Consider the following 27270-nt stretch of genomic DNA (forward strand, 5'->3'; position numbering starts at 1 on the left):
CCATGCTCACCTGGTCTGCACACCAGTACCATATAGCTAAAATGCTCATTCCAAATATCAGGCCCGGCCATGGAATGTCTCCAGTGATAGGATCTCGGAAGATGTGGAAGGAGTCCGGCTGAGGAGTGTAGCACTCGGGGCTGATGGTCAGGTTGTCCCCCTCGACTACAGAGGGGATGGCGTTCATGTACTTCTCTGTGAAGCTCTCATAGCCTCCGACTTCAGCAAACGCTAAAAAGGCATCAGATAAAATGAGAATTTCAAATAGCTCACGTTCATTGCAGAGAAGTTCTTGGGCTCTGCCTGTTAGCATGGTCATGTCTTCAGTACTTTCCCCAAGGATCCATGCACACCTTTATCGTTTCTCCTTTGGGATTGCCCATGATAGAATATTGACGTTCACAGCATACTCAAATCAAATAATTCTTTAACACTGTTTCTTTTTACTTAGTGAACTCATAAGCAAAAATAAATCTGACAGCTCCATTAAGGTAGCATTAGAAGCATTTGCCCTTCAGTGGGCATGGATTGTTGGGGAAAGTATAACAAATTCAGCAGCATCTTTTGAGTCTTCATCCCATGTTGTATCAGGATTTTTTTTCTTGGTATCTTAAAGGCTCTTTAAGTATTATGGCTTCTACTTTTCTATTTTTATGGGATTCTTGTGTGTAGGTATGTATGGATGAATGTGTGTCTCTGTATCTATACATGTGTGTATGTATGAATGTGTGTCTCTGTATCTATACATGTGTGTGTATGTATGAATGTGTGTCTCTGTATCTATACATGTGTGTGTATGAATGTGTGTCTCTATATCTATACGTATTTCTTTTGCTCTTTTTCTTCAGTTTGTTTTTTCCTTTTCTCATTTGTTTGCTTTTGTATCATTATATTAGTATTCCTTAGATTCCTTTTTGCTTTCTAACAGGAGGCAGGAAGAATGGATCTGGATAGGGGGGAAAGTGTGGAGTAACTGAGAGAAGTAGGGGAAAGAGCAATTGTAATCAGAATATATTATATGAAAAAACATCTATTTTCAATAAGAGAAAGAGGAGGATTAACTCCAGGAATCAGGTATAGGTTAGGGACTTTATTAACAATTTTGAGGCAACACAGTGTGTCCTCATTTCATCTCTATTACTCTTATTCACACACACACACACACACACACACACACACACACACACACACACACACACAAAGCCACAGCAGGGATTTGGCCCACTGCCTGTTATAGTCCATCCTCCTAAGGAAGGCTAAGAGGCAGGGTCCTGAGACGGTTGATCACAGCCCATCCACAGGCACGAGCAGAGAGAATAATGACCCAAGAGACTCATGCTCAGAAAGTTTTCTTCATTGTTATGCAGTTCAGGGAACAGTCATGAAAATGGTTGCACCCACATTCAGGGTGGGCTTTTACATCTCAATTAACAATAAAACAACCCCATACAGAAATGCCTACAGGCCAACCTGATGTAGACAATCCATTAATTGAGGCGTTCTTCTTGGTGATTCTAAATTTTGGCATATTGGCATTTAAAAGATACATACATACATGTTACAGTATATAGACTGAGCAGGTTATATTTAGGAATATGTATGTATATGGAAAAAAAAGAGGCCATGAATTTGAAAGAGAACCAAGAGGGGAATAGGAAGCTTGAAAAGAGGGAAGGGAAAGAAGAAATGTTGTGATTGTATTATAGTCTCAAAAGTAAGAAAAATCCAACCATCAAAAAAAAAGTCAAAGTTCCATACATTTTCCTAATACAGGGAACAAATACTTATATGCTAATGTCTTCCCTGGAGAATTGGTCTTGCTATAGAAGAAAGGTTTTCAGAAAGCAAATTGGAGAGTTCAACGTGGTAGGTATGATGTTTTTGATACTTGTGAACTTGACAAAATCTAGAATTGCCTAGGGGACATCTGTATAGGCATTGATACAATGATGGAAAATTTTTGCTGGATATTTCACCAACAGAGAATTAGCATATTGAATCTTTTAAAAGCATAAAACCTCTGAACTTGAGAGGTTAAAGAATGTGACAATCGTGATCTTGAGGCCAGCCTAGTGAGCTTCTGGCACCTCAATCTATATAGTTAGACCATGCTTAAAAAATAAACTCAAAAACTTCAACATTGAAAGGACAAATAACCCAGCTTGGTGGTATAAATGGGCAATGGGAGTGACCTGTTTTCAAATGAAGAATAACTGACCATTAAAAATATGACAAAATGGTTAAACATCTTGAGCCATCAGTTAAATCCAAGCCAAACTACATCAGGATTCCCTCCCACCTCTTTTAGAGTGGTTATCATTGAAAAAAAAAACAATAATAAATGCTGGCAAGGTTTGGGGACAAGTTAAAATTTTCACTATGGACGTGAATGCAATTTAGTCCAGCTACTACAGAAATGAGTAAGGATGCTCTCTCCAAAGTTAAAAACAGAACGAACCACCACCTGATACAGCTATAGCACTTCTGTATAACTGCTCTTAAAAATTAATAAATATGTGTATACCATTTTATCATGGCACTATTCACAATTATATCTAGTAGCCTAGGTGCCTGTTGCAGAACTCTGTTCCCCGGCATGACATAACCATTCACATCTCGAAACACCTTATACTAACAAGGTAGACCCCACGAACATTCTCTAGTGGAGGGCAAGGGGGTTCACAGGGCAGCACACTACATGCACAAGGTACCTCTCGTGCCTGAGAAAATAAGCAGATGGTGGTTGCTGGGTGAAGGGATGCATTTTCTTCAGTGGTGTAACTACTAGTAATTTGCTCATGTTACTGTAGGTAACCCATGGCCTATGCTCCTATAGGTAACCCAACTAAACTCATTGGTTCATTAAGTTAGACATTTTAGGAAGTTGTTACTCAGTTCCCTACTGGGTTTAATAGATGTTTGTTCACATTTATGCAGGAAAAGTTTATATTACAGTGACTATCAACAGATGAATGGGCCTGGCACTACCAGGAGTGAAGAGATTTTCTTTGTCTACCCACATTCTCTATCCACTGGAGCTGAAGGAATCACCAACTTACTCCTAACATCCCCAATAAGGGAACTATATAATATGGAAATATGACCTAGTAAAACTGGGAGGCAATACTACAAAGCAAACAGACAAAAAGCATCTCCCACAATTTACCAACCCAGGGTAAAATACACTGCACTTACCAAACCCCATGAGAATTAAAGAGCCAACCAACATGATGAAAGCCTGGATAGTGTCTGTGTAAATCACGGAGGCCAAGCCCCCTGTGGAGACAAAATAATAAACCGAAACGTTTTATCCATGCATTCGTATTTCTTTATCTTCATCTCTGGTCTCTCCTCTATCTCAAACACGGAAGTGAGTCAACAGGCAACATATCATAGGTCCCATGTGAGCCACAAGCTTGCCTTGACATCAGTTTCTCCTAAGTGCGTATTAATGTACTTAGCTCATTGCCTCTTTCTCTTGTCTTACTGTGATTCAAAGTTCTTTGAGTTAGGGCTGAGTTCCATCTTGGTAAGTTTTTGAGTATTACATAAGAAGAAAATGAGATTTTATACCCTGAAAGGTTATCATCTATTCAATTATCCCAGTTTAGGTGGGTAGAGCCTATCTCAAGTGTAATCACTTGAGAGATAATGACTGGCTTGAGCTTTGTAATCATGTTGTATGCAAAAAATAAAAATCTTCTTTAAATTCTAGACTCTTTAGAACTTCCATCCAAAGGTGTAGATGAAGAAACAAGGATGATCTGGGAAATCAAAGGTCAGGGCCTATCGCTCATGAATCTGAAATTGTATTCATTGCACAACAGTCACCTCAGATTATTTTAATTGTTCCCACTTTTTAATCCTTTCAAGTAAGCTGGTACAAAGGATGCCAGCTGATTTGAAATGTATGAAATGGGTTTAATATAGTATACCTAAGACATTAGACCAACATCTAAGGGTCATGAAAGTCTGTTTGGATTATTGCCACATACTTTACACAATCAGCTGATCCCTGCAGTTCCTCTATTTCTGTTGTGAAAATTGTGGCTCAATTCTGTGATATGACTTTTTTTTTTTTAGCAATTTTAGTCTCACATTGTGTTTGCCAATCTTGTGTTGGAACTGCTCCTTCATTTAAGCCTTCTTCTATATATCTCATAAGAATAATTTTAAATAGTGATTTAGGTGCCAAACACACAGCTGAGTGAGACCATAACTTCCCCAACCCATCTTTTCTCGATCAATTCCCTTGAATCTAATGATGAGCATTCTGATGTGTTTACCAGTTGTGGTTCTGGTCCTGAGCTCTACTCCCATGGCAGCCCCAGAATGGTACCCTTGGTTTGGCAACCAGAAGGCTAGCACCAAGGTTACTAATCACAGATTGGGGAAGGAAAGAGAACACAGTATAAATGAGTAAAATAAACTGCAGACTCACCAGCAACTGTGTAAACAGCAGTGATAACCAAGAGGATGAAGATCGCCAGGTAAAGGTCCAATCCCAAAGCTATTTGAATGAATATGGCTCCAGAAAATATGCTTGACTGAAATACCAACAGTGCAGATGAGAAAGAAACATTATTTCACAAATATTTGCTTTTTGTACTGAAACATTTACCTGTCCTTTTTCTGATAGACTTGTGTTAAACTGTTGAGACACCACTTTCCTAAAACAATATCCCTATAAACCATCAAACGATTTTCACTCTCTCTTCTGTACACTGATAGTAGGTACTCAAAAGACATGAAATTAAAGTGGATTGTTGATGTGGGATTCCCCACTGTATGCTGTGAACACCATTGGTTAATAATAAATAAATTGTCTTGGGCCTGCACAAATTAAAAGAAAGAAAAGGCAACACCAGGAACAGAACATGTGTGAACTCTGTGACACCATGAAAGACCAACCTTATGATAGTGGGTAAGCAAGAAGGAGAACCCCAGGTCAAAGACACAGAAGAAAAACTTCCTAAATCTAAAGAAAGAGACACATATCAAGGTCCAAAATTTGTACAGAACGCCAAACAGATGAGAGGAGTAAAAGGAACCCCCACCCATGTTATATAATTGTCAAAAGACTAAATACACAGAACAAAGGAAGGATACTGAGAGCAGCAAGATAGAAAGATGAAGTCAAATATATAGACAGGACCATTAAAAAAAATAACTGGAAAGCTGTTGTACCCTGCCTAGCTTCTCTGGCGACAGAGTTGGTCTCCAGGCTTATGAAGGATAGAAGATGTGTCCTCTATTGCTGAATAACTATTAAAGAGAAGTTTTGTGAGATATATATGTATATCTCCAATGTCCATATCTTAAATGAGAGCAGATTTATATTCTGAGGGCCCATAGGATTAGATGGTCTACACCTATGTGGATACATGGACACAGCATGTCTGAAACTCTCCTTTATCTCACTGATGCTTTGTAGAAAGACCTCAAGGAGGTTAAGTTAGCTTCAGACTGTTGAGCAAGCACACACTCCGCTTGTGACCTTATCTCTCCAATCCTATCAAGCAGTGTCTGACAGCTAATATAACAGGGGGTGCTGAACTCACAGAGATTTGGATGGCCACCATGATGAAGAGGGAGAGGACCGAGAGGCTGATCTGAAGTCTCTGCCCACCAAACCGCTTCCTGAGGTATTCTGGCATGGTCATCACCTGCAGAGAGAGACGTCAACAGGAAGTCACCTTGAACATATGTCTGCTAAGCACCTAAGGACGGTTAAGAGCTATGTATGGTGTCTTGGGAATAATCAAGTGAGAAAAGGTAGTAGAACCAAGAAGCAATCTGATGTAGCTATTTTAATTTTAGACAAAATAGCCTCAAACCGAGACTAACCAGAGGAGATAGGGAAAGACACTCTGCACCAAACATTTATGCACCAAGCACAAGGACACACAGTTTCATAAAAGAAACACTACTGTCGGGCGATGGTGGCGCACGCCTTTAATCCCAGCACTCGGGAGGCAGAGGCTGGCGGATCTCTGTGAGTTCGAGACCAGCCTGGTCTACAAAGCTAGTTCCAGGACAGGCTCCAAAGCCACAGAGAAACCCTGTCTCGAAAAACCAAAAAAAAAAAAAAAAGAAAGAAAGAAAGAAACACTACTACATCAACAACCATACATTGACCCTAACACAGTGATAGTGGGTAACATCAGTTCCCCACTCCTACAAAGAGGCAATTGTCCAGGTAAAAACTAAACAGATAGCTCAAGCACTAAGCTCAACAATTAGTAAATGCGACCGCATGAAACAGAAAAACTTCTGTATTGCAAAGGCCACTGTCATTCAGACAAAGCCACCGCCTAGAGGACGGGAAAGACCTTTATCAACCCCGTATCTGAAAGAGACTTAGTATCTAAAATAGTTAAGGAATTTTAAAAATGGAATATCGGGGAAACAAATAACCCAATTTAAAAATTGGGTACAGATATAAGCAGAGCATTCTCAAAAGATAAAACACGAATGGCTAAGAAACACCTAAAGAAATGTTCATTGCCCAAAATCATCAAGAAAATGCAAATTAAAACTGTAGCTACTATGGAAATCATTGTGGTGGTTCCTCAGGAATCTGGGAAGAGATCTATCTCAAAACCCAGCTATTCCACTCTTGGGCAGGTACCCCAAGGATTCTCCAGCCTACCACAGAGATCCTTGCCCATGTCCATTGATTCTCTATACATAATAGCCAGAATTTGGAAATAGCCCATGTGTCCATCAGCTGTTGAATGGATAATGAAAGTTCATTACATTTACACAATGGAATATTATTGAGCTGTTAAGAAAAAATAAATTTGCAACCTACTGATTGGGAGAAGATCTTTACCAACCCCGCAACTAACAAAGGTCTGATCTCCAAAATATATAAAGAACTCAAGAAACTAGGCTTTAAAATGCTAATTAACCCAATTAAAAAATGGGGTACTGAACTGAACAGAGAATTCTCAATAGAAGTTCAAATGGCCAAAAGACACTTAAGGTCATGCTCGACCTCCTTAGGGATCAGGGAAATGCAAATCAAAACAACTTTGAGATACCATCTTACACCTGTCAGAATGGCTAAAATCAAAAACACCAATGATAGCCTTTGCTGGGGAGGATGTGGGGTAAGGGGTACCCTCATCCTGTGCTGGTGGGAATGCAAACTTGTGCAACCACTTTGGAAATCAGTGTGGCAGTTTCTCAGGAAATTTGGGATCAACCTACCCCAGGATCCAGCAATACCACTCCTAGGAATATACCCAAGAGATGCCCTATCATACTACAAAAGCATCTGTTCAACTATGTTCATAGCAGCATTATTTGTAATAGCCAGAACCTGGAAACAACCTAGATGCCCCTCAATGGAAGAATGGATAAAGAAAGTATGGAATATATACGCATTAGAGTACTGCTCAATGGTTAAAAAAAAAAACAAAGACACCTTGAATTTTGCATGCAAATGGATGGAAATAGAAAACACTATCCTGAGTGAGGTAACCAGACCCAAAAAGATGAATATGGTATGTACTCACTCATTAGTGGATTCTAGCCATAAATAAAGGACTTTGAGCCTATAATTCATGATCCTAGAGAAGCTAAATAGGAAAGTGAACCCAAAGAAAAACATGTAGTTTTCCTCCTGGATATTGGAAGTAGACAAGATTGCCGGGCAAAAATTGAGAGCTTGGGGGTGGGGTTGGGGTGGGGGTAAGAGGAAATGGGGAGAGAGAAGTGAGAAGAGGGGATGGGGAGAGCTTGGGAGAATGGGTCGGTTGGGATGGGGGAAGAGTGGATATGGGAGCAGGAAGTATATATCTTAATTAAGGGAGCCATTTTAAGGTTGGCAAAAGATTGGACTCTAGAGGGGTTCCCAGGTGTCCAAGGAGATGTCCCCAGCTTGTTCCTTGAGCAGCTGAGGAGAGGGAGCCTGAACTGGCCCTATCCTATAGCCACACTTGATGAATATCTTGCATATCACCTTCATCTGGCGATGGATGGAGATAGAAACAGAGACCCACATTGGAGCACTGGACTGAACTACCAAGGTCCAAATGAGGAGCAGAAGGAAGGAGAACATGAGCAAAGAAGTCAAGACCATGAGGGGTGCACCCACCCACTGTGACGGTGGGGCTGACCTACTGGGAACTCACCAAGGCCAGCTGGACTGGGACTGATGGAGCATGTGATCAAACCGGACTCTCTGAACGTGGCTGACAAGAAGGGCTTACTGAGAAGCCAAGGACAATGGCACTGGGTTTTGATCCTACTGCATGTACTGGCTTTGTGGGAACCTAGTCTGTTTGGATGCTCACCTTCCTAGACCTGGATGGAGGGGGGAGGACCTTGGACTTCCCACAGGGCAGGGAGCCCTGACTGCTCTTTGGACAGGAGAGGGAGGGAGAGGGGGAATAGGGGAAGGGGGAGGGAAATGAGAGGAGGGGAGGAGGTGAAAATTTGTAATAATAATATAAAAACAAAAAAAAAGAATTTGTATTTGGACTTTTGAGCTGCTTCTAAATTGACCTCAGGTTTTGGAACCACTGCCCTAGACTGAGTGTGTTTTTTACTGTGAGAAAGGCATGCTCTTTGAAAACCAGGGACGAAATTCTATGACTTGAATAATTTGTCTCTCTAAGGTTTCATGAGGTTCAGATTTGGTGCCCCATGTGATGGTGTTGGGCTTGGGCTGTCTGTACAAGGTAGGGCTCAGTGGGAAGACAGTAGGAGCAGGAGGTCCCCCAGCGGAGACGGATTCTGCTGCTCTCACAGGAGCGAGTTCTTTAGAGAATGGTGCTTATCAGGCACTTGCTTGACTCCTTCTCCAGCAACCATTTCCTTCCCATTTCTTCACCATATTTTGATGCGGCAGCAGCCAAGGTGTTTCAGGTACCATGTGGTTTGACTACCTTGGCTGTGAGCTAAATAAAGTTGTTTTCTCTACAAAGTATTGACTTCTGCCCTTTTGATAGATACATGGAATTAACTGAAACATAGTGCATGGAATTAACTAAAACATAGATACATGGAATTAACTGAAACATACTTCAAAGACACCTATTCCCATTCCCAAGAGGAATCATTGCTTTCCCCGTTAACGCATTAACATCCCGCGGTAATCTCAGCTCCCTAATGGAGGTTTCACACTTTACACCACCCTCCGTTCTCTTTACCATTAAGCCAATTGTCTCTGTCCCAGGAAGATCTCTCCTTCCAACAAAACTGTGATTTATTTTGCAGTGTCCTTGTTAAATTGCCACCCAGAGGTCACCTAATCAAGTTCATTCTCCTCTCAGATGACTGAATAGAACACAAATCTAATCATGAACTCTGAGGATCTAAAAGCCCATGCTGCTCACTTCCCAGAGGGCGAGAGGATGCCTGTCTTTCACAATTTAACCCCCCCCCCCACATGCAACCCCAACTCTGTTTCCTACCATACTTCCTGAACATGGGTGAGAGGATGCCTGTCTTTCACAATTGAACACACACAGACACGCAAGCACGCATGCGTGCGCTCTACCTCTGTCTCCTACCATATTTCCTGCATATACTCTCTATTTTTTAACTGACTTTCAAATAATGCAAGATCTTTCATGATGTTTAGTGTTTGTATAGTTTTCCCTAGCACTCTGGGGTCTGACTTTTCCTGCCTATAAAGGTGATGCCCCTCAGGATAATGCCGGGTCATTTCTGATTCCTTCTGATGAGCCTCCCTCCGTTCTAGACTCAAGTTCCTGCACCAGGGAAAGATGGCCACAGTGGTCACTACGCAGGGCCGTACAGATTCCTTGCCAGTCTGAGCCACATCCTGCACTGAGCCCTGCCAGGAAGGGAATGGGATTTGTGTCACCTGTATAATTTGGGCAGCAGACCAGGAGAAGGCTGGGTATTAAGTTTCACTCCTGAGATGTCAGTGAAGCAAAGCATACTGGACATAACTTCTGGCAGGCTCGTTTGAGGATGTGTGATACTCACCCCAGCCTTGATGTAGATGGGGACAAACACCCACCCGAGAACTAGCACCATAAGCAGGGCCTGTAAGAAAGCGAGGAGAGAGTGTCAAGTTAAAGAGGCATTGCTTGTGAGACCTAGACCATTGGGTAGAAAACCAGAAAAAAAGATGTTTTTTATATCTTGTTCCACTGAAACCATTAAGATCCTTGGACAGCTATCTCTTTCTTCCTTGCTCCGTGTTCATGACTCAGAGGCCAACACCTTCTGAGACATAGGCCTTGACCCAAGACATGAGGTAAGAGATGACCAGACGACATGGCAGAGTGGGGGATAGTTGGACCGCTAGAAAAGCATAAAATCTTTATCACAAAGTATTGTCCTTGAGTGGCAGGCAGTGAGCATGATATTCTTGAATGGTTGAAGCAATCAAAAGGATAAAGGAAATCTGGAAGTACCTGAAGCTTCTTGGTTCCAATCGTACTTTCCAAGACAAAACAATAGCAGAGACACAGTCATTAATACATGGTGTTGTAATTAATATAGTTTTGTGTGATTACTCGGGTCTGGGCCGCAGGGAAACTAAAGCACAGTCTCCATCTATATACAGTGTCACAGGTTAACTGGGGCCAGCTGAGTTATCTGCAGTTCATGAGCCACACCGAAGAGGCCATCTGAAAGTGACTACGGAGACAAAGTCCACAGCACTATCAGAATCACACTCTGGCCAAAGGGCGTATCTGGAGGCTGGGTGTAGACTGGAGGCCTTCATGCTACTAAGGTAAAATTAGGACACATATAATAAGGGAAGAACAAAGGTATTTATGATGATTTGCAGTCACTCCTAAGTCCGTTCAGGGATGAGCTGTCTAAACTTTGGCTATAATCGGATTTTCTTCTATACTGGTGTCATCCCCTCACCAGTATGCACGGCACGCACTATACAAAAACATTGGGGGAAAAGATAAGCTCAAGCTCCTGCGGCACGTGCCAAGTTCTGTCCATCATCTATGTGGCACGTCCTCCCAAAGCCACCCCTCAGTATGCTGTGCAGATTCTCTCCCGATGTTTTCTACACTCCTGAGTTCATTTGGAAGTTCCTCATGAGGTAGAACCATTCCCTTTGTATTTTATATAGTAGGTTCCTAGAAATACAGGGTCCAGGAAGGGGAAAGAAAATTAGGAGTGCATTTGATCGATGGGGAAGTGAAAGTGGATGTTAGATCATAGAAGAGCCTTGGACGCTGCTTACGTTCCATTCCACCGCCGCAGTAGCAATCCCTGAAGCTGCTCCCGTTCCAGCCAGGCCCACAAAATGGTTGCTGCCAATGTTGCTGGCAAAGAGAGAGGCGCCCATCTGTATGCAAGAGAACAGAGTGTGGCTGAAGCTACTTAAGGACCCTACTTAAGATCCCAGAACCCAGCAAATCCAGGAAGTTGTGTCTGCCACCTTAGTCTCAGAACTCAGGGGTAGAAACTGAGACTTTCTGGGTCAAGCTGGGTTTAGTTAGAACAGGTTCAGGGAGAGATCTTGTCTAAACCAACAAAGTAGAGAGTGGTCCAGAAAGAAACCCAATGTCAACTGTAGGCCCCTACATGAGGATATACCCGTACAAATGCAGAACTTTATACACACATACACCCACACACATGCAGACAATCTTCCACACACATGCCGAACACCACACACATACACGGGGTAAAACTATCACCTTGCATGTTGGGTCTGGTGGCATATGCATGAAAACTAAGTAGGTGGGAGGCTGAAGTAAGAGGATCGCAAGTTCAAAGCTAGCCTCCACTGTACAGAAGACCCTACTTCACAAGAAATAAAATGAAAATAAAACGAAGAGCAGGTGACTCTGCCAGGTACAGCAGTGCATGCCTCTGGGTCAGTATTTGACTGGGGTGGAGGAGCAGGAGCACTAAGTCTGAGACCAGCTTAGAAATTAGTTTCAGAGGGCTGGAGAGATGGCTCAGCGGTTAAGAGCATTGCCTGCTCTTCCAAAGGTCCTGAGTTCAATTCCCAGCAACCACATGGTGGCTCACAGCCATCTATAATGAGATCTGGTGCCCTCTTCTGGCCTGCAGGGATACACACAGACAGAATATTGTATACATAATAAATAAATATATATATTTAAAAAAAAGAAATTAGTTTCAGAGACCCTATCTCAAATTAAGAAAAGCATGAAGCAAAATACCTCTTTTAAAAAAGAAGAGCCAGGGAGTGGTGGTGCACGCCTTTAATCCCAACATTCAGAAGGCAGAGACAGGTGGATCTCTGAGCTTAAGGCCAGCCTGGTCTACAGAGTGAGTTCCAGGACAGCCAGGGTTTTACTAGAGAGACACTGTTTCAAAAAAAGAAAAAAGAAAAAGAAGAGGATGAGAAAGAAGAAATTCTACCACCCAATCTCTAAGGCACTTTTTCCCCTTGACCAGTCCTAAAGACTTCCTTGGTCCGTTGATTGTTAATGCTCATAGGATCTGAATTTCTTTTCACACCAGTTTAAATAATTTACTTCATCTTGTTTTAGCTTTGGTAGGTTGTGTCTATCTAGAATTCATCTTTTCTTCTAGACTTCCCTGATGTGGAATTTCCCTCTGTATGCTGTGATTACCATTAATGAATAAAGAAACTGCTTTGGACCTATAGCAGGGCAGAATTTACTTAGGCGGGGAAAACTAAACTGAATGCTGGGAGAAAGGAGGGCAGAGTCAGAGAGAAGCCATGGAGCTGCCGGAGACAGACAATGGGAACTTAACCAGTAAGCCACAGTCATGCGGCAATATACAGATTAATAGAAATGGGTTAAATTAATATGTAAGAGTTACATAAAGCCACAGAGAAACCCTGTCTCGAAAAACCAAAAAAAAAAAAAAAAGAGTTAGCTAATAAGAAGCTAGAGCTAATGGGCCAATCAATGATTTAATTAATACAGTTTCCGTGTGATTATTTAGAGGCTAAGCAGCCAGGACTAACTAGCGGTCTCCTTCTACATTTCCCAGTATATGGGATTCTTACGAATCTCTTGAATTGCCTAAGTGTTTGTGATAAGACTGGCTTTGGCTCCTTATTTGTGATCAGTTTTGGTGAAAGCCAAAACTGCTGTTTGGGTGGAATGTTCTGTAGACAGCTGTTAGGTTCACTGAATTATGGTATTGTTTGACTGTAGAGCTTCCAAGTTTTCCCCTGTCGCCTGCCTCTTGGTGAGGAGGCATTCTTGCACGGCACAAAACAAGCCCAAGCCCTCATCAACACAACAGATTGAGGAATGTGATTTAAGGATTTTGAACGGCTAAATTGTTTTAAACCCTCAAGAGTGATAGTATTGGGTGGGGGGAGGGAAAGTAAAGGTTTCTTTGCCATAAACGGATCTGTTGGAAGACAACCAAGCTCACTGGCTTAACACATTGACTATGGCACCTTCCGTGCTGTGGTGGCAGGATTGGGTTGTTGGAGATTACAAAGCCCGTGAACCCTAACATGTTTACAGTTTATTGGGCGCTGCCTCAGAGGTACTTTGATGTTTCTGCCAATATACTTTTCAATAAGCCTCTTTGGCCCACTGCCAGGCCCTCATAAGAGTTTTATGACTTAAACCAGTCTTAAGGACCTCGTACTTCAGAATGAGGGAACCCCTCCCCCAGCCTCCTAGCCTGGGATGCTCTTGTCAGTTGCCTTCCTTTCTGTGGTGTTGTCTACAGGTCGTAAGCTGCAAATGCTAAGAGCGGTCTTGTGAGAGGCCATGGATGAATATCCAACTTTATTCCGCAAAATTGGTGTTTGAGACCTCGAAGCGCTGTGTCTGTTCCCACCCTCTCAGCCGTCTCCACATTCCTCTTTCTAGTCAGCTGCCTGGAGGAAATGGAGATACGCCGCTAATGCTGACATGTTTGGGGAAGGCAGTGTCTACCAGCCTGTCAAAAATGAAAGTTTGTTTTGTACTTGCAGCAAGCCAGGTCATTTCTCAATCCCTGTTTCCTCTCATCCTCTGTAAACGAGTAAACAGATTTTGATAGAGTCCCAATCCTGGGGACCTGCTACATACAGAATCCAGCTCTAACACTTTCTAGGGTCAGAGAGGAAGATGCAGCCTCTTGCGATGGAAATCTAGCCAAAATAGTTACACATTAAAAAGCAGGAAGGCGGGGCTGGAGAGATGGCTCAGTGGTTAAGAGCACCACCTGCTCTTCTAAAGGTCCTGAGTTCAATTCCCGGCAACCACATGGTGGCTCACAGCCATCTGTAATGGGGTCTGGTGCCCTCTTCTGGCCTGTAGACATACACACAGACAGAATATTGTATACATAATAAATAAATAAATAAATAAATAAATATTTAAAAAAAAGCAGAAAGGCAAGAGGCAAAAGGGATGGCCATGAACACCATCATAGGGGCACAGCATACTATCAGAAACTGCATACAACATAGGGCTCACCAGAAAAACGTGGCAGAGTCAGGAATGATCGGGGACTTATCTGGACATTGAAAGAGAAGCAGAGTGGATGAATCCAGACACAGGACAGAATTAGCACGGGACTGGGAACAAAGGAAGAGGGTGTAGAGCTAGTAAGAAGCCAAGGCAGAAGGTTCTTGGTAATACTCCTGAAGGAAGAACACAAGGAGGGCTCAGCGGGGCCTCCTAGAGGCAAGGTTGAGCCTCTTGGTGATGGCACTCCAGTTTCTCTATTATAGGCCACAAGCATGATGTCAAGGATTTCAGAAAGGTGCCACAAGCACATCTTTTAACTATTAATATTCCCAATGGAAACACAGAGAGTGAATGAATGAATTTATCTCCAGAAACCTCCGGCCCACTTACCGGCCACCAAGCCACATCTCGGCCAGCCAGGAAGAAGCCTCCAACAGTGCCTCGGTTGCTTTTCACCATGGCCTAAGTAGGAGGGAAGAAAAGAGAGGATAACCAGCAGCAGGCACAGCGCTGAGCTCCATTTACACTGGCCAGGGTGCTAGCAGGGGTGAATTGTCAGCATTGTTGCACGGACCAAGTCTCAACGGAATTCACGGGCCAGGAGGATTTTAAGAAAGCAGCCTCCCTGTAGAGCAAAGCCACCGGCTATCAGCTGTGAACACTGCGTGAGGGGCTGTGATGTGTTGGGTGAATATCTGCATCATAGACTTCAGTACTGAAAATGAATGAAGAGGACACAGTGGTTCCAGCGGCCTCCTCACCAAGTCAGGAATTCAGACAATACGGGGAAATAAAGAAGGTGAGATAGTATGTTTTCCCCCTTCCTCCGGGTGCTGGAGATACAATCAGAGTAAGTCTGTTGTTCTCGGTCCTCCCTCTATTCAAATAATTGTGTTGCCTTAAAAATGAGCCCACCCAGCAGTACCACATGCCAGAAAATGATTCGGATCCAACAACAATCTATTGTCGCCTCCGTTTGTCACGACACACGTCTTCCATTCTAGGACACTGTGCCCCGAGCCCGGTGCCCACCCAGAAGCCTGCATGGTTCCCACATACCCACAGCCCCACAGCTAGCACGACTATGAAGTAGATGACAATGACAGAGATGTCCGCAGCATTCTGAATGCGCTGTGACATCGCAGGAGGCTCCTCGGTCTGAGTCACAGGACTTAATATACTATCCATGGCTTCAGGTGGTTCTGTTCCCTTCCCAGGGAAGACGTCTATGTTTATGTAGGCACTGGATTAATGATCAATCCTCAGACAAATGGAGCAAGATATCAGAGCTGATCTTGAACACATGGACCTTAAACCTCTCCTGTGTGCCCCAGTTTGGGGACCTTGGCCCTTCAGCAGTCAATGTCCTTGGTAGTGTGTAAGAGTAAGTGATAAAAGGGAGAAATGGGTTACACATCAGAAGTGATGAGCCGAGTGTTCCTCGATGAAAAAGACAGCGCATTCAAGACTGGACGGGTTCAGCTGCAGACACGGGAAAGAGCTAGACAGGGAGCCAAAGAGGGAAGATCTAAAGAAAGACAGAGCAGAGCAGAAGGACTGAGAAAAGTTTCCTTTTAAAACACAAATACTTTGTGGGAGCCTAGGCAGTTTGGATGCTCACCTTACTAGACCTGGATGGAGGAGGGTGGTCCTTGGACTTCCCACAGTGCAGGAAACCCTGATGGCTCTTTGGGCTGATGAAAGAGGGGGACTTGATTGAGGGAGGGGGAGGGAAATGGGAGGCGGTGGCGAGGAAGAGACAGAAATCTTTAATAAATAAATAAATAAAATTAAAAAATAAAACACAAATATTCTCTACGGTGAAAAACGCCATCTATTGAAAATAAGGTTAATTTCCCCGGCGGTGGTGGTGCACGCCTTTAATCCCAACACTCGGGAGGCAGAGGCAGGCGGATCTCTGTGAGTTTGAGACCAGCCTGGTCTACAAGAGCTGGTTCCAGGACAGGAACCAAAGCTACAGAGAAACCTTGTCTCAAACAAAACAAAGCAAAATAAATAAGGTTAATTCTTTATTTATTTCAAGGTTTCCAAAGCCTTGTATTTCTCTGGGGCTTATAATTTGAATGAAGTTGATGTCACAGTTCAAGACTATGGTGTTGTGGGATTCTGGTCAAAGGGATGGGACTCCAGGGCTTCTTTAGGAAAGAGCTTTTGTTTATGCTACCGCACTGGGCAGAGTCCCGGATCAAAAGAACCAAATGACAAGTGCAGTATAATGAGGCTTTTAAAATGTGATCTCTGCTACTTCATCTCCCACACCTGATAACTTATCATTTTATTGGCTATTTTAAAATCTCAAGGTATGATTCTGTAGATGGCCTGGATGTGGAGGAAGAGGGGGCTACTTGAGCCATGTAGCAAGGTCTCCCATATGCATTTTGGCAGATACTAGGCCACATGGTAGCTGTGTTTTTCTTCTTTCAAGGTTTCTGGAAAGGCTTACTGTGGTAGTTTGAATAAAAATGGCCCCCACAGGCTCATAGGGAGCAGCAACATTAGGATGTGTGGCTTTGTTAGAGGAAGTGTGTCACTAGGGGGTGGGCTTTGAGGTCTCAGAAGCTCAAGCCCAGGCTCATTGTTCACAATCACAGGAAGACCTGTTGCCTGCAGAACAAGATCCAGAACTCTCAGCTCCTTCTTTGGCACCATGTCTGCCTGCATGCCACCATGCTTCCCACCATATGATAATGGACTAAACTTCTGAAGCTGCAAGCCTGCACCCAATTAAATGTTTTCCTGTGTAAGAGTTGCTGTGTCATAATGTCTCCTCATAGCAATAAAACTAAAGCTAAGACAGAAATTGGTACCAGGGGCCGGGGTTTTGTTGTGATAGGTCTGACCATGCTTCTCTTTGGAGGAATGTGGAAGATGGGACTTTGGATTAGAAAAACAGTTGAATACTTTAAGTGGGGCTAAATGGAGCATACTAGTAGGAACATGGAAGACAGATGTACTGTGGATGATTTCAACTGTGGGGACCTGTCTCAAATGGTTTCAGAGGAGAGTTGTTGGGAGCTGTGAACCCCCCAGATCCTGAATTTCTTGTAAACAACTTGTAATGCTTGCGGCTGCTCTGAGCACGAGACCCTCAGGAGTTCCTGATGGCAGAGGAGTGGTTTCTGGTGCGTTTGGCTCGGGCATGGCTATCAGTTAAGGATCCCAGTGTAAGCTGCCCCTGAACACAATAAAGGGGGGCATTCTGTTTTCAAGGATGACCCTTGTCTCTCTGTCTGTGTGTCTTTGTGTGTTTCAGTCTCCAGCCCCTTGCCCGGTTCACGAACTGTATGATAGCGCAGAGAGCGTAGATGGGCACAGTACGCTACAAAGAATGTTAGCTTGTCGCTTAGAGACATTTCTTGTGATATTTTGGCCAAGAATGTGACTGTTTTCTGCCCTTTTCAGAAAAGTTTGCCTTAGGCTAAACTGAAGAGTGTTAGATTAGCCGTGTTGGCAGAGGAAATCTCAAAGCAGCCTAGTATAGACTCTGCCGTGTGGTTTTTAGCCTTCACTCTTGTGCAGATCTATAAAGAAATGGAGCCAGCTGAGCAAGGAGAAAGAGAAAATGTACAATTGAGGTGAAAAGAGGAACCAGGCAGTAGGATAGAATGAAATCCTGTGCTCAAGGGGGGGGGGGGGGATAAACAGATTAAAGAAAAGCCTGGTGTTAAATGGAGGGGAAGGAATTGCGTCCTCAGGACAACACTCCACCCAGCTAAGTTTCCAACTTGCGAAAAGAAATTAAAGAACACTTTAGGTCCAGAAGTGGTGGTATGGGTCTTTAATCCCAGCACTCAGTAGACAGAGGCAAACAGATCTCTGAGTTCCAAGCCAGACTGAACTACAGAGCAAGTTCCAGGACAGCCAAGTTTAGGCAGTAAAAGGAACCATCAGAACCAGAAAGTTGGTAAAGATATAATTGAACAAGGAGGCCATGTTCCAGCCCCAGCAAGCAGCAGAACTTGGCAGTTTCAGTCACGTGATTCTGGCTTTAGAGTCAGGATAGAAGAAAGGGGTTATGGAGTCTCCCTCCTCAACTAAGTAAGGAAAGCCGCTGAGGCCAGGTATGTGTCAGGAGTGTCCCTGCATGGAGGCCTAGAGAGGCCGTTGTGTGACTGTGAAGATGAAGCCCGGATTGGCTTGGAAACGCTAAGATGTTGGAAAATTACGTGAAGACACATTCCAAGTCCCAAACTGGTGGGGGATGGGGAGTGAGGGTATGGGGTGAGGGTGGGGGGTGAGGGGTGGGCAGCGGGAGTGGGGGGTGAGGGTGGGGGATGGGAATGGGGGGGTGGGGGAGTACTCTACAGTAAAGGTCTTTATGAGTGAGAGATGCTTTCCAAATAAACAAAAACTGAAGAACTTAACCACTGACAGCCTAGACTTAAGAGAAATGCTTTAAAAGACAAAGAAACGTGGCATTTAGAAGTAAAAGGATAATAAATACCATCATAAAAACACAAAAGTATAAAACATGCCTGAATTTTTATTTTGAGAGGGATGGGAGGAAGAACATGAAGTTAGTGGGAAGGATCAGGGAGGAGTTGGGAGAGGAGGAAGACATGATCAAAATATATTGTATTTTAAAAAGGTAAAATGGCATAAATCTTTAAAGACCCAATAGTTGAGGAGGTTCACCAAACAGAGAGAGAAAGGGAACCAACTGAGAAGTTACCAACACGGAGTCAACAAACTGTGAGAAGGAGCAATAGAGGAAAGAGGGATGAAACGATATTGGGAACAGGCAGAAAATAAAGAACACTGGGACTGGAATATGCCCATACCTATCAGTAACGATCCTGAAAGATTTCTGAAGCCAGTTGGTTGACGGGACACTGTCTCCAGGTGGTTTCATTGTGAGAAGTAGCCGGTTACTAAAGTGTAGGCTCTATTCCGAACGGGCAAAGAGAGGGGCTCTTCAGAAATCATGAGAAAGATGAAAAGGCAGCTGAAAAACAGAAAAAAATGGAAATAAAAAAAGGCAATAAAAAATGAAGAAGCAGTTCATGGCTTCAGTCCTTGCCCTGCTTAAATCCTCAGAGTAAGCCCCCCAATAACCCTGGTGAAGAAAGAGTGACCGTCCCAGCGTCAGTAAAAGTTCACGGTCCCCGCCAAGTCTTTCAGTTACACATTTGGTGGAACAGGGCGGCACTGGAGATGAAATCAACTTCTTTACTCTCCATATTTCAAAAAGGCTGGTTTGCCATAGCTACTCTGGGATCGTCACAGTCTTTATAGGTGACCACACACAGTAACTGTGGAGGTGGAGACGAGCGGAGACTCAGAAGCATGGGTGGAGGAAGGTGCAGGCTGCAGAGAGCTTGGCTAACGCTTGTCCTGACGTCTAAAACGAGCGATCAGCTGTAATCTCCTGGAGCCTGGTAGCCTCTGCTCCACCGCCGTTAGACTGCTCAGGCTGAGGGGCTTCAATGTCTCAGGGTCTGCCACCGGTGTAATTGAGAACTCTGACACAGCCCTTACCTCCTTGGCCTCTTTCCGTCCGCAGGGTTTCTGCTAGGTGGGATCTGAAAACCTCAGGCTGGTTCTTCTTAGAGATCTCGATCGTCTCTTTTCCTCACTCCTCGGCACCCTCAGAGCATACACCCTGTTGCTTAGACGTAAATCACCCCGTGGTATACAAAGTGATGGAAGAGCATCAGGGCTCACCGGCTGCAATGCCAGAAGCAGCCAGCAGAGGCTGCTGCTACATAAACAATAAGTTGGTGGGTGGGGGAGGGGATGAACCTTGCTCTATCTGGGCTCAGAACTGGTCTCTGGTAGAAAAGACAAGAAACTTTTACCACAATCAACTGTTCTCTTCATGTCTGTGTCGTGACACTGAGTTTAACCAGGGTTGTCTGATTTGATCATGGATTTGGAGCTATCCCCTGGGGCCCAGTGGGCTCAGAATACATACCCAACAGGGCACCCAGAACCTATCAATGGCCAACAGTTCCGCAGTCATGGATAAGGCTCTACAAGCTCCTCTACTTCCGTGAATGTTGACAAGGCCTGTTGTCAGGAGCCATTTCCCCACTAACAATCATTACAGGAACCATCACCCTGGGGAGTCTGCAGAATGCCCCTCACCCAATTAGCAGCTATCTCTTAGCGGAACCTGCCTCACATTCCAGCTATCCAGGGAACCAGGTGTGGCCACTTGTGACTTCTGGCCTGTCTGTCCGAGTGTAGCCTGGCCTACGTGACCGGAACCACGCGGCGAGATCCCTTGCCCTGCCCCCCATTCCTTACCATATATAAGCAGCAACCATGACCCTAATAAACGGAGGCTTTGACAAAACTGCTTGGCCTCCTTCTTCTGTCTTAGCTCATTCCCTTCCAGGTAGTGCCCCTCCGAGACCCTGGAGTAACCTGATTGCGGGGTGGGTTACAACCCCTAGACTGAGTAGCCCACCCAACGCAATCCACAGCCTGTCATGTTGTAATCCTAGTAAAGGAAACTTTGCTTGTGGTAGTTCATGACTGTGGCAATTCTAAGAATCTAGAGAGAGCAAAATCTTTTAAAACTTATCTGAGAATTATGAGACCTATTTTCGTCCAACCCTCCTTTCCTCCATCCCAACTCACCCAGCATCTGCCCCCCCCCTCCTGGATTCATGACCTCTTCTTCAGTTAAAGTATAAAAACGCAGTTGGAATCTATATTCTATAGTAACAACACATCAGTAATGTTTTCCTCTCGGACCTAGGACCTCTCCAGCCATGGGTCCATGGCTAGGTTTATAGTACTAGGCATGAGTTCCTGATACATGAATGGGTACTAGGCCCAAATAAACAATTATTGATTATACCCAAGATGAAAGTTCCATTAATGTATTGTTGAAGGAAGGATATTGCATTGATCCAGCCATGGTTCTTGGGCTTTTATGTGTGTGTACGTGCACGTATGCGCATGGGCACACATGCACATTGTTATTTTGCCTGCATGTATGCCTGAGTATGCTCCACTCTCCAGGACCTTACTGGTGGGCTAGAACAGAGGGGCCCCTCCACAACTCCCTAGCTTTTCTGGCCAGCCAGCTGGGAATCTTACAGGGGAAGGTTAGTGTGATACACTATATTTTTAGGTGGTTAGTAAAGGTTTCTTTTCAGTAAAATTATGAATAGGGCACAGATTGTTTAAGTCAGTCTCTGCCTTTTTCCTCCCAGCAAGTGCAGAGGTTACCAGGTAACCAGGCAATCTAGCGGAAGCTTTTGATCAGATAGCACGTACACCAGGTGCTGCAGTTTCTACAGGCCTAGGTCTGGAGCTAGATTTATCGCTCTGAGCGAAGAAGAGACCCACGCCTCTAAATGATCAGTTCCGGGCTATGCTGCCATCAGCTGTTCACTCGTGGGTGTTGTGGGTCTTTCTCTGGGTTGCCGGTAATTATCTCTTCTGCTGTCTTGAGAGTCCAGAACTAAAATCTCCAGTAAACTGAGGTGAGAGTGAGCATGAGGAGTTAAGAATCTTTTAAGTGAGGTACAAGCAGAGCAGCAGCTGGGCAGGAAGTAATTCTACGTCCTTGGAGACCTGTGACTATCTTAGATGGGACGCTCTAAGCCTGGACCCTAAGCACTGGCCAAGTGTGTGCTGGATAAAGATAATTGCAGGAAGGCAGATCTCTGCGTTTACCTAGGAGAGAGGAACAAAGGCCTGGCAGTGGGAAACTGTTCTGAACTAGGGAATTCATTTCAGTTATACAACCGCATTTTTATGTATGCTCTATTGGGGGCCAGCCTCGACAAAAATACCTTTCTCCAGGGTGGAGGGGTGGGAATTTAGAAGTATAGTAAAGAATATAAAGACGCGAATGAAAATAATAAAACACAGAAACATATAGGGTAGTATCGGGAGGGAATTCCAGTGAGCACTGAAAATTTGCCCACGTTTAATTTCCAACTGCTTAATACACCCCTGACCCCAAAAGGTAGGAGTAAAACAAAAGGCTGCATTAGCAGACAAATGGTAAGTCATAGCCTTACATTCATTGCTCATGCCTTAGACCAACCAAACACTCTGTGGGCAAACCACTCCCTGGGTGGAATCCCAAGCTATTTCCATAAAGGGAACTGGAATTTAGTTGGAGCCTTAGACTTTTGTTTGAGGTGGGAACAAATTCCCTCTTCCTGGAGCTCGAGGTCTGGCAACTAGTCACACCTGTTGACAATAACCTTGAGAGAGCAGAACTCTCAGATTTACAACTAGGTGGGACCTTTGTCTAAAGGAAGGAGCACAATAACCTTGAAGGAACAAGAAATAAGTCCCAACTCTCTGACCTTGGCCTTTTTGGGCCTCCACAATAGTCACAATTTACATAGATTCACAGAATTCATTTTTATCCAAAAGTTTATGCCCTTTGATCAACATCTCTTTCAAAAGTTTATAATTTATGAAAGCTTGGACTTCATTGGATATTAAGTGAAGCCCCAATGAATTTATATCACATGTCTATAAAACAAGTTCTTCTAAGCACATGTTCCAGGACAATTTTTCCTTATCAGTTGTTTCTGTGGGATAAACTTCCTTACATAGCCATAGTTACAAATATTTGTAATACATGTGTACGTTTGCCTTGTGTATTCTACCCCCTGAAAAGGGAATATAAATGTGATAACAATGAATGAACTAAAAAGCTTGACATTTTCTTTAATGGTAATCTGTACCCTCATATTCATATATTCATTCTCTCCCCTCTCTGTTCTCTTGAAAGACTTGGATAAATCCAGACCCCTCTAGCAGAAAAAATAGAGTGAAAAATCTAAGCAGGGAGAGAAGAATCAAAAATCTAGATTGATCGGTTCAGCGGCTCTGTTTCAGAAACTAGCTGAAGATAAAGTTAGATTATAATCTTGAGAAACAGGGAGTTATCCCCTTGTGATTATCACTGGTATTTTCAGAATTTTTCAATGATCACTGGTATTTTTAGAATTTTCCAATGATGCCCTCCCTACCCCCTTTGGATGGTTTCTTCCCTTAAATACTCCTTCTCCCAGCTACTCGGGGTCGAACTCTCTACCCCTGTGTGGGAAATGAGTTTTGGCTCCAGTGCACTGGTTCCTGTCCTGTCAATAAACCTTGTGCGATTGCAGCAAGGACGGTCTCTCCTGAGTTCCTTGGGGGGGGGGGGGAGGTCGTGTTATCCCGAGACTTGAGTGAGAGTCTCTCTGCTCTGGAGGTCTTTCACCCTCAATCCCAAAGAGGTTATGTGGCTCATTTATATTCACACAATCTATTAGTGGGCAGGGCTTGGAGGTCAATCCACACTTTTCCAGTTCCACATAGTTGCCTTCAGACAAAAACCTCATGGCTCATCCTTAGTGTGGATTTTAATATTTAACTCTAACAGAAGCAAATGGATTGGGGTACTATATCATAGCTTGGTTAGAGAGAAAGAAAGAGAGAGAGAGAGAAAGAGAGAGAGAGAGAGAAGACAGTCTGTCGTGAGCCACCTTTTTGGGGTAACTTTTGCTGTGATCCTAGCCATGTTGGGTTGGTATGTGTCAGGGTAGAGGCAGGAGGATTAAAAATGTTAGGTAGGGGGGCTGGAGAGATGGCTTAGAGGTTAAGAGCATTGCCTGCTCTTCCAAAGGTCCTGAGTTCAATTCCCAGCAACCACATGGTAGCTCATAGCCATCTGTAATGGGGTCTGGTGCCCTCTTCTGGCCTGCAGGGATACACACAGACAGAATATTGTATACATAATAAATAAATAAGTAAGTAAATAAATAAATAAATAAATAAAAATTTAAAAAATGTTAGGTAGGAGGAACAGAGAGAAGAGAGAAAAAAACAGAGACACAGGACAGTACCAGGAGGGCAACTGGGGCTGAATTTTCTGAGTTCTGAGTTTCCGCATTTACTTTTCATACACTTTTATACCCCAGTACCAAAAGAGGGAAGTGGGCAACAGACTGCTTTAACATGACACAAAGGGCAACCAGAACAGCTGTTTGCTTTAATACTTTGAGACATCAAGCCATTAATTCCAGAGTAAAGCAAAGCATATGTAGTTTGGAGCAGTGAACACACCCTAGACCAACTATCCTGCAAGCAGCCACTCCCTAAGTCAATCCTCCTGTTTCAAAAGAAGGAGAGGAAGTATGCTTGAATTCTCTGACCTTTGGTCAGGGTGGAATGGATCCTTATCTATGGGCCATCTTAATGTCCAAAACACCACATAGCCACACCCTACTTGTTTTGTAGCCACGCCTGTTTTCAACAGCTTTAAAAGAGCAAAGATAAGTTCAAACTCTCTGACCTTCAGACAAAGTGGAATTGTAAAGGATAAGAAAAAATGCTGTGAAAAAAAAAAAAGAAAAAGAAAAAATGCTGTGGATCCCCGAGATCCACGTGGCTGTAGCAGCAGAAATGCTGCAGGTCCCCAAGCAAACGGCAGCAGTGGGCAGTGGGTCCCTGAGAGCAGCCAGTCCCAGGCAGGGAAGGCACAGTCTCCTGAGTGGCTGCAGCAGGGAGCCACGTGGTAGATGAGAGACCTCGGTGGGGCAGCCAGTCCCACTTGGAGAGACAAACAGATGGGCATGCCATGAAACCATGCTGCCGCAGGTCTCAGAAGGCAGCTGGTCCCAGGCAGGGAGGCACACCATGCAGAGTGAGGTTGGATATTTATTTAGTGGGTTATGGAAGGGGAGAAGGGAGAAGAGCAGAGAGGGGGAGAGAGAGAGAGAGAGAAACAAAAGGGGGAAGGGGAGAAGTGGGGAGAGACAGAAGCTACCTCTTCGAAAGGGAGATGGAAACGAGAGAAAGGACTCAGGCTGGAAGTTGAAGATCAGCTTGCCTCAGCTGAGGGGGGGGGGGATGGACATGGCTTGTCTCTCAAAGGGACAGGACAGATCATTACAGGAATAGGCTTGCATTTTGGGGTCTCCACACAGTCTGTACCATGACCATGTACTGCACTAGGACTATGACTTTTTCAAAAGACTATAGATGCTTGAAAGACACATCTCCCATCTGCCCCTACTGCCATCACTACACCTACCAGCCTATCTCCAAACCCTAGCTCCTATACCAGACTTGTCTATTAAGTCCAACTTCCCCTCTCTCATGAGGGATGTCCAAGAAAATGCAAATATGTAGCTGAGCAATCCAAGATTTAAAATCTGAATTCAGTAAAAAAAAAATATTACAGAGAACTCAAGTAGAAATGAAGGTCCAATTAAAACTCAATAGCCTAACTAGAAAACTCAAGGGAAACTTTAGAAATATAAAAGGTCAAGTAGAAAGAAGAATATCAGAACATGAAGATAAAGTAAGGGAATTAGACGACATAAACAATGAATATGAAAAAGAAAAAGATTAAGCACCGGAAAGAAACATGCAGGAACTATGGAACACCATGAGAAGATCAAATCTTCGAATTATAAACACAGATGAAAGTGAAGAGTCCCAGGTCAATGGCATAATGGCACAGATTGGACCTTCAACAATATTGTGCTGGTTGGTTTTATTGTTGTTGTTTTGTCAACTTGACACAAGTTAAGAGTTATCTGGGAAGAGGAACCTCCCATGAGAAAGTCCTTCCATCAGATTGACTGTAAACAAGTCCAAAGTACATCTTCTTGATTAATGATAGATAATGGCAGGCCCAACATGTGGCAGGGAGTGGTGTCACTCCTGGACAGCTAGTCCTACATTGTATTAGGAAGTAGAATTACCAAACCATGAGGAATATTCCAGTACCCATCATTCCTCTGTAGTCTGACCTCCTTCAGTGATAGAGTGTGACCTGAGAGTTGCAAGATAAAATAAACCCTTTCCTACCCAAGTTGCTTTTAGTCTGGATTTTTTATCACAACAATAGAAATGCTAATTAAGACAAAGTTCATAGAAGAAAAATTTCCCCAAACTAATGAAAAATATACTCATACAGATAGAAGAATCACACAGAATAGCAAATACCTGAGAGCAGAAGAGAAACTCCACATCATATCAAAGCCTCCCTTAATCTGTCTCTTTAAGGATTTTATTTAACTCTCTATACTCTTTTTCTTCTCTTTCCTAAGCCTACGTACATTTTTTAAATACACTGTGTCTCATTTCGAGGTCTTTTATGTCTGAATCTGTCCTTATTGTGTATCTATAATCCTTTTCTGACCAGGATGACTTCTTAAAATGCTCAGCACTTCTTAAAAACCTAAGCGGCAGCATTGCTAGGACAAATATGGCCCTGCTTGCTTGCTCCGCCCGGTCCAACATGATGGAAGTCCATTCACGGCCTCTGAGACTGCCAGGTGGGAGCTGTCCTCACCACCTCAACTCTGATAACCAGTTGGTCCATGCTGCCATCAAGTAACTTGCAGCATGCTGCCCACAAACCCTATTTAAATGTTCGCCCTCCTAAAAGAGCCAGAGTTTGTGCCGGCAGTACAGCTCAGGAAGCTGCCATTTCAAAACTGCATGGCTCTTTTTCTGCTACCGCTGAATCAGGAAAACCTCTCTTAAAGGAGCTGCAGCATGCTGCCAGCAAGCAAAGCCCATTTGGGGAAAATAATGTGGCTAAAGTTTGTCTTTTAGGGTCTGGAATTGCTTTTTAAGCTCTCTCGGATTTTACTTGGATTTAGCTAGCACACATTAGAGCATCAATTTGTTGTAGAAGGATGCTTGTTTGTTTCCCGGCCACCCAGCAGCTCAGACCCGAAAAAAAAATCACACAGAAACCATATTATTTGTAATACTGTTTGGCCAATAGCTTAAGCATATATCTAGCTCACTCTTACATCTTAATTTAACCTATTAATCTGTATATTGCCATGAGGCTGTGGCTTACCAGGTAAAGTTCCAGCATCTGTTTCTGGTGGGGTTAAATGGCTTCTCTCTGACTCTGCCTTCTTTTCCCCAACATTCAGTTTAG

General features: G+C 43.7%; 1 protein-coding gene across 1 annotated transcript in view; it reads right to left on the bottom strand.

Annotated features, from left to right (window-relative positions):
- Window positions 1-15568, bottom strand: part of LOC126501197 (solute carrier family 5 member 4-like) — a 31348-nt gene extending 15780 nt beyond the window's left edge. Inside the window, exons 1-8 of the mRNA XM_050141747.1 lie at window positions 15438-15568; window positions 14769-14840; window positions 11195-11299; window positions 9967-10026; window positions 5562-5666; window positions 4442-4547; window positions 3196-3276; window positions 11-231 (exon numbers count right to left, since the gene is read on the bottom strand). Of these exons, the coding sequence (XP_049997704.1) occupies window positions 11-231; window positions 3196-3276; window positions 4442-4547; window positions 5562-5666; window positions 9967-10026; window positions 11195-11299; window positions 14769-14840; window positions 15438-15566 (879 nt within the window). The 5' untranslated portion in view covers window positions 15567-15568. The remainder of the gene's footprint in view (window positions 1-10; window positions 232-3195; window positions 3277-4441; window positions 4548-5561; window positions 5667-9966; window positions 10027-11194; window positions 11300-14768; window positions 14841-15437) is intronic.
- Window positions 15569-27270: the final 11702 nt, after the last annotated feature.

Source organism: Alexandromys fortis, unplaced genomic scaffold (genome assembly GCF_014885135.2).
Source record: "Alexandromys fortis isolate MF-2015 unplaced genomic scaffold, M_Fortis_MF-2015_v1.1 scaffold_9, whole genome shotgun sequence".
NCBI lineage: Eukaryota > Metazoa > Chordata > Mammalia > Rodentia > Cricetidae > Alexandromys > Alexandromys fortis.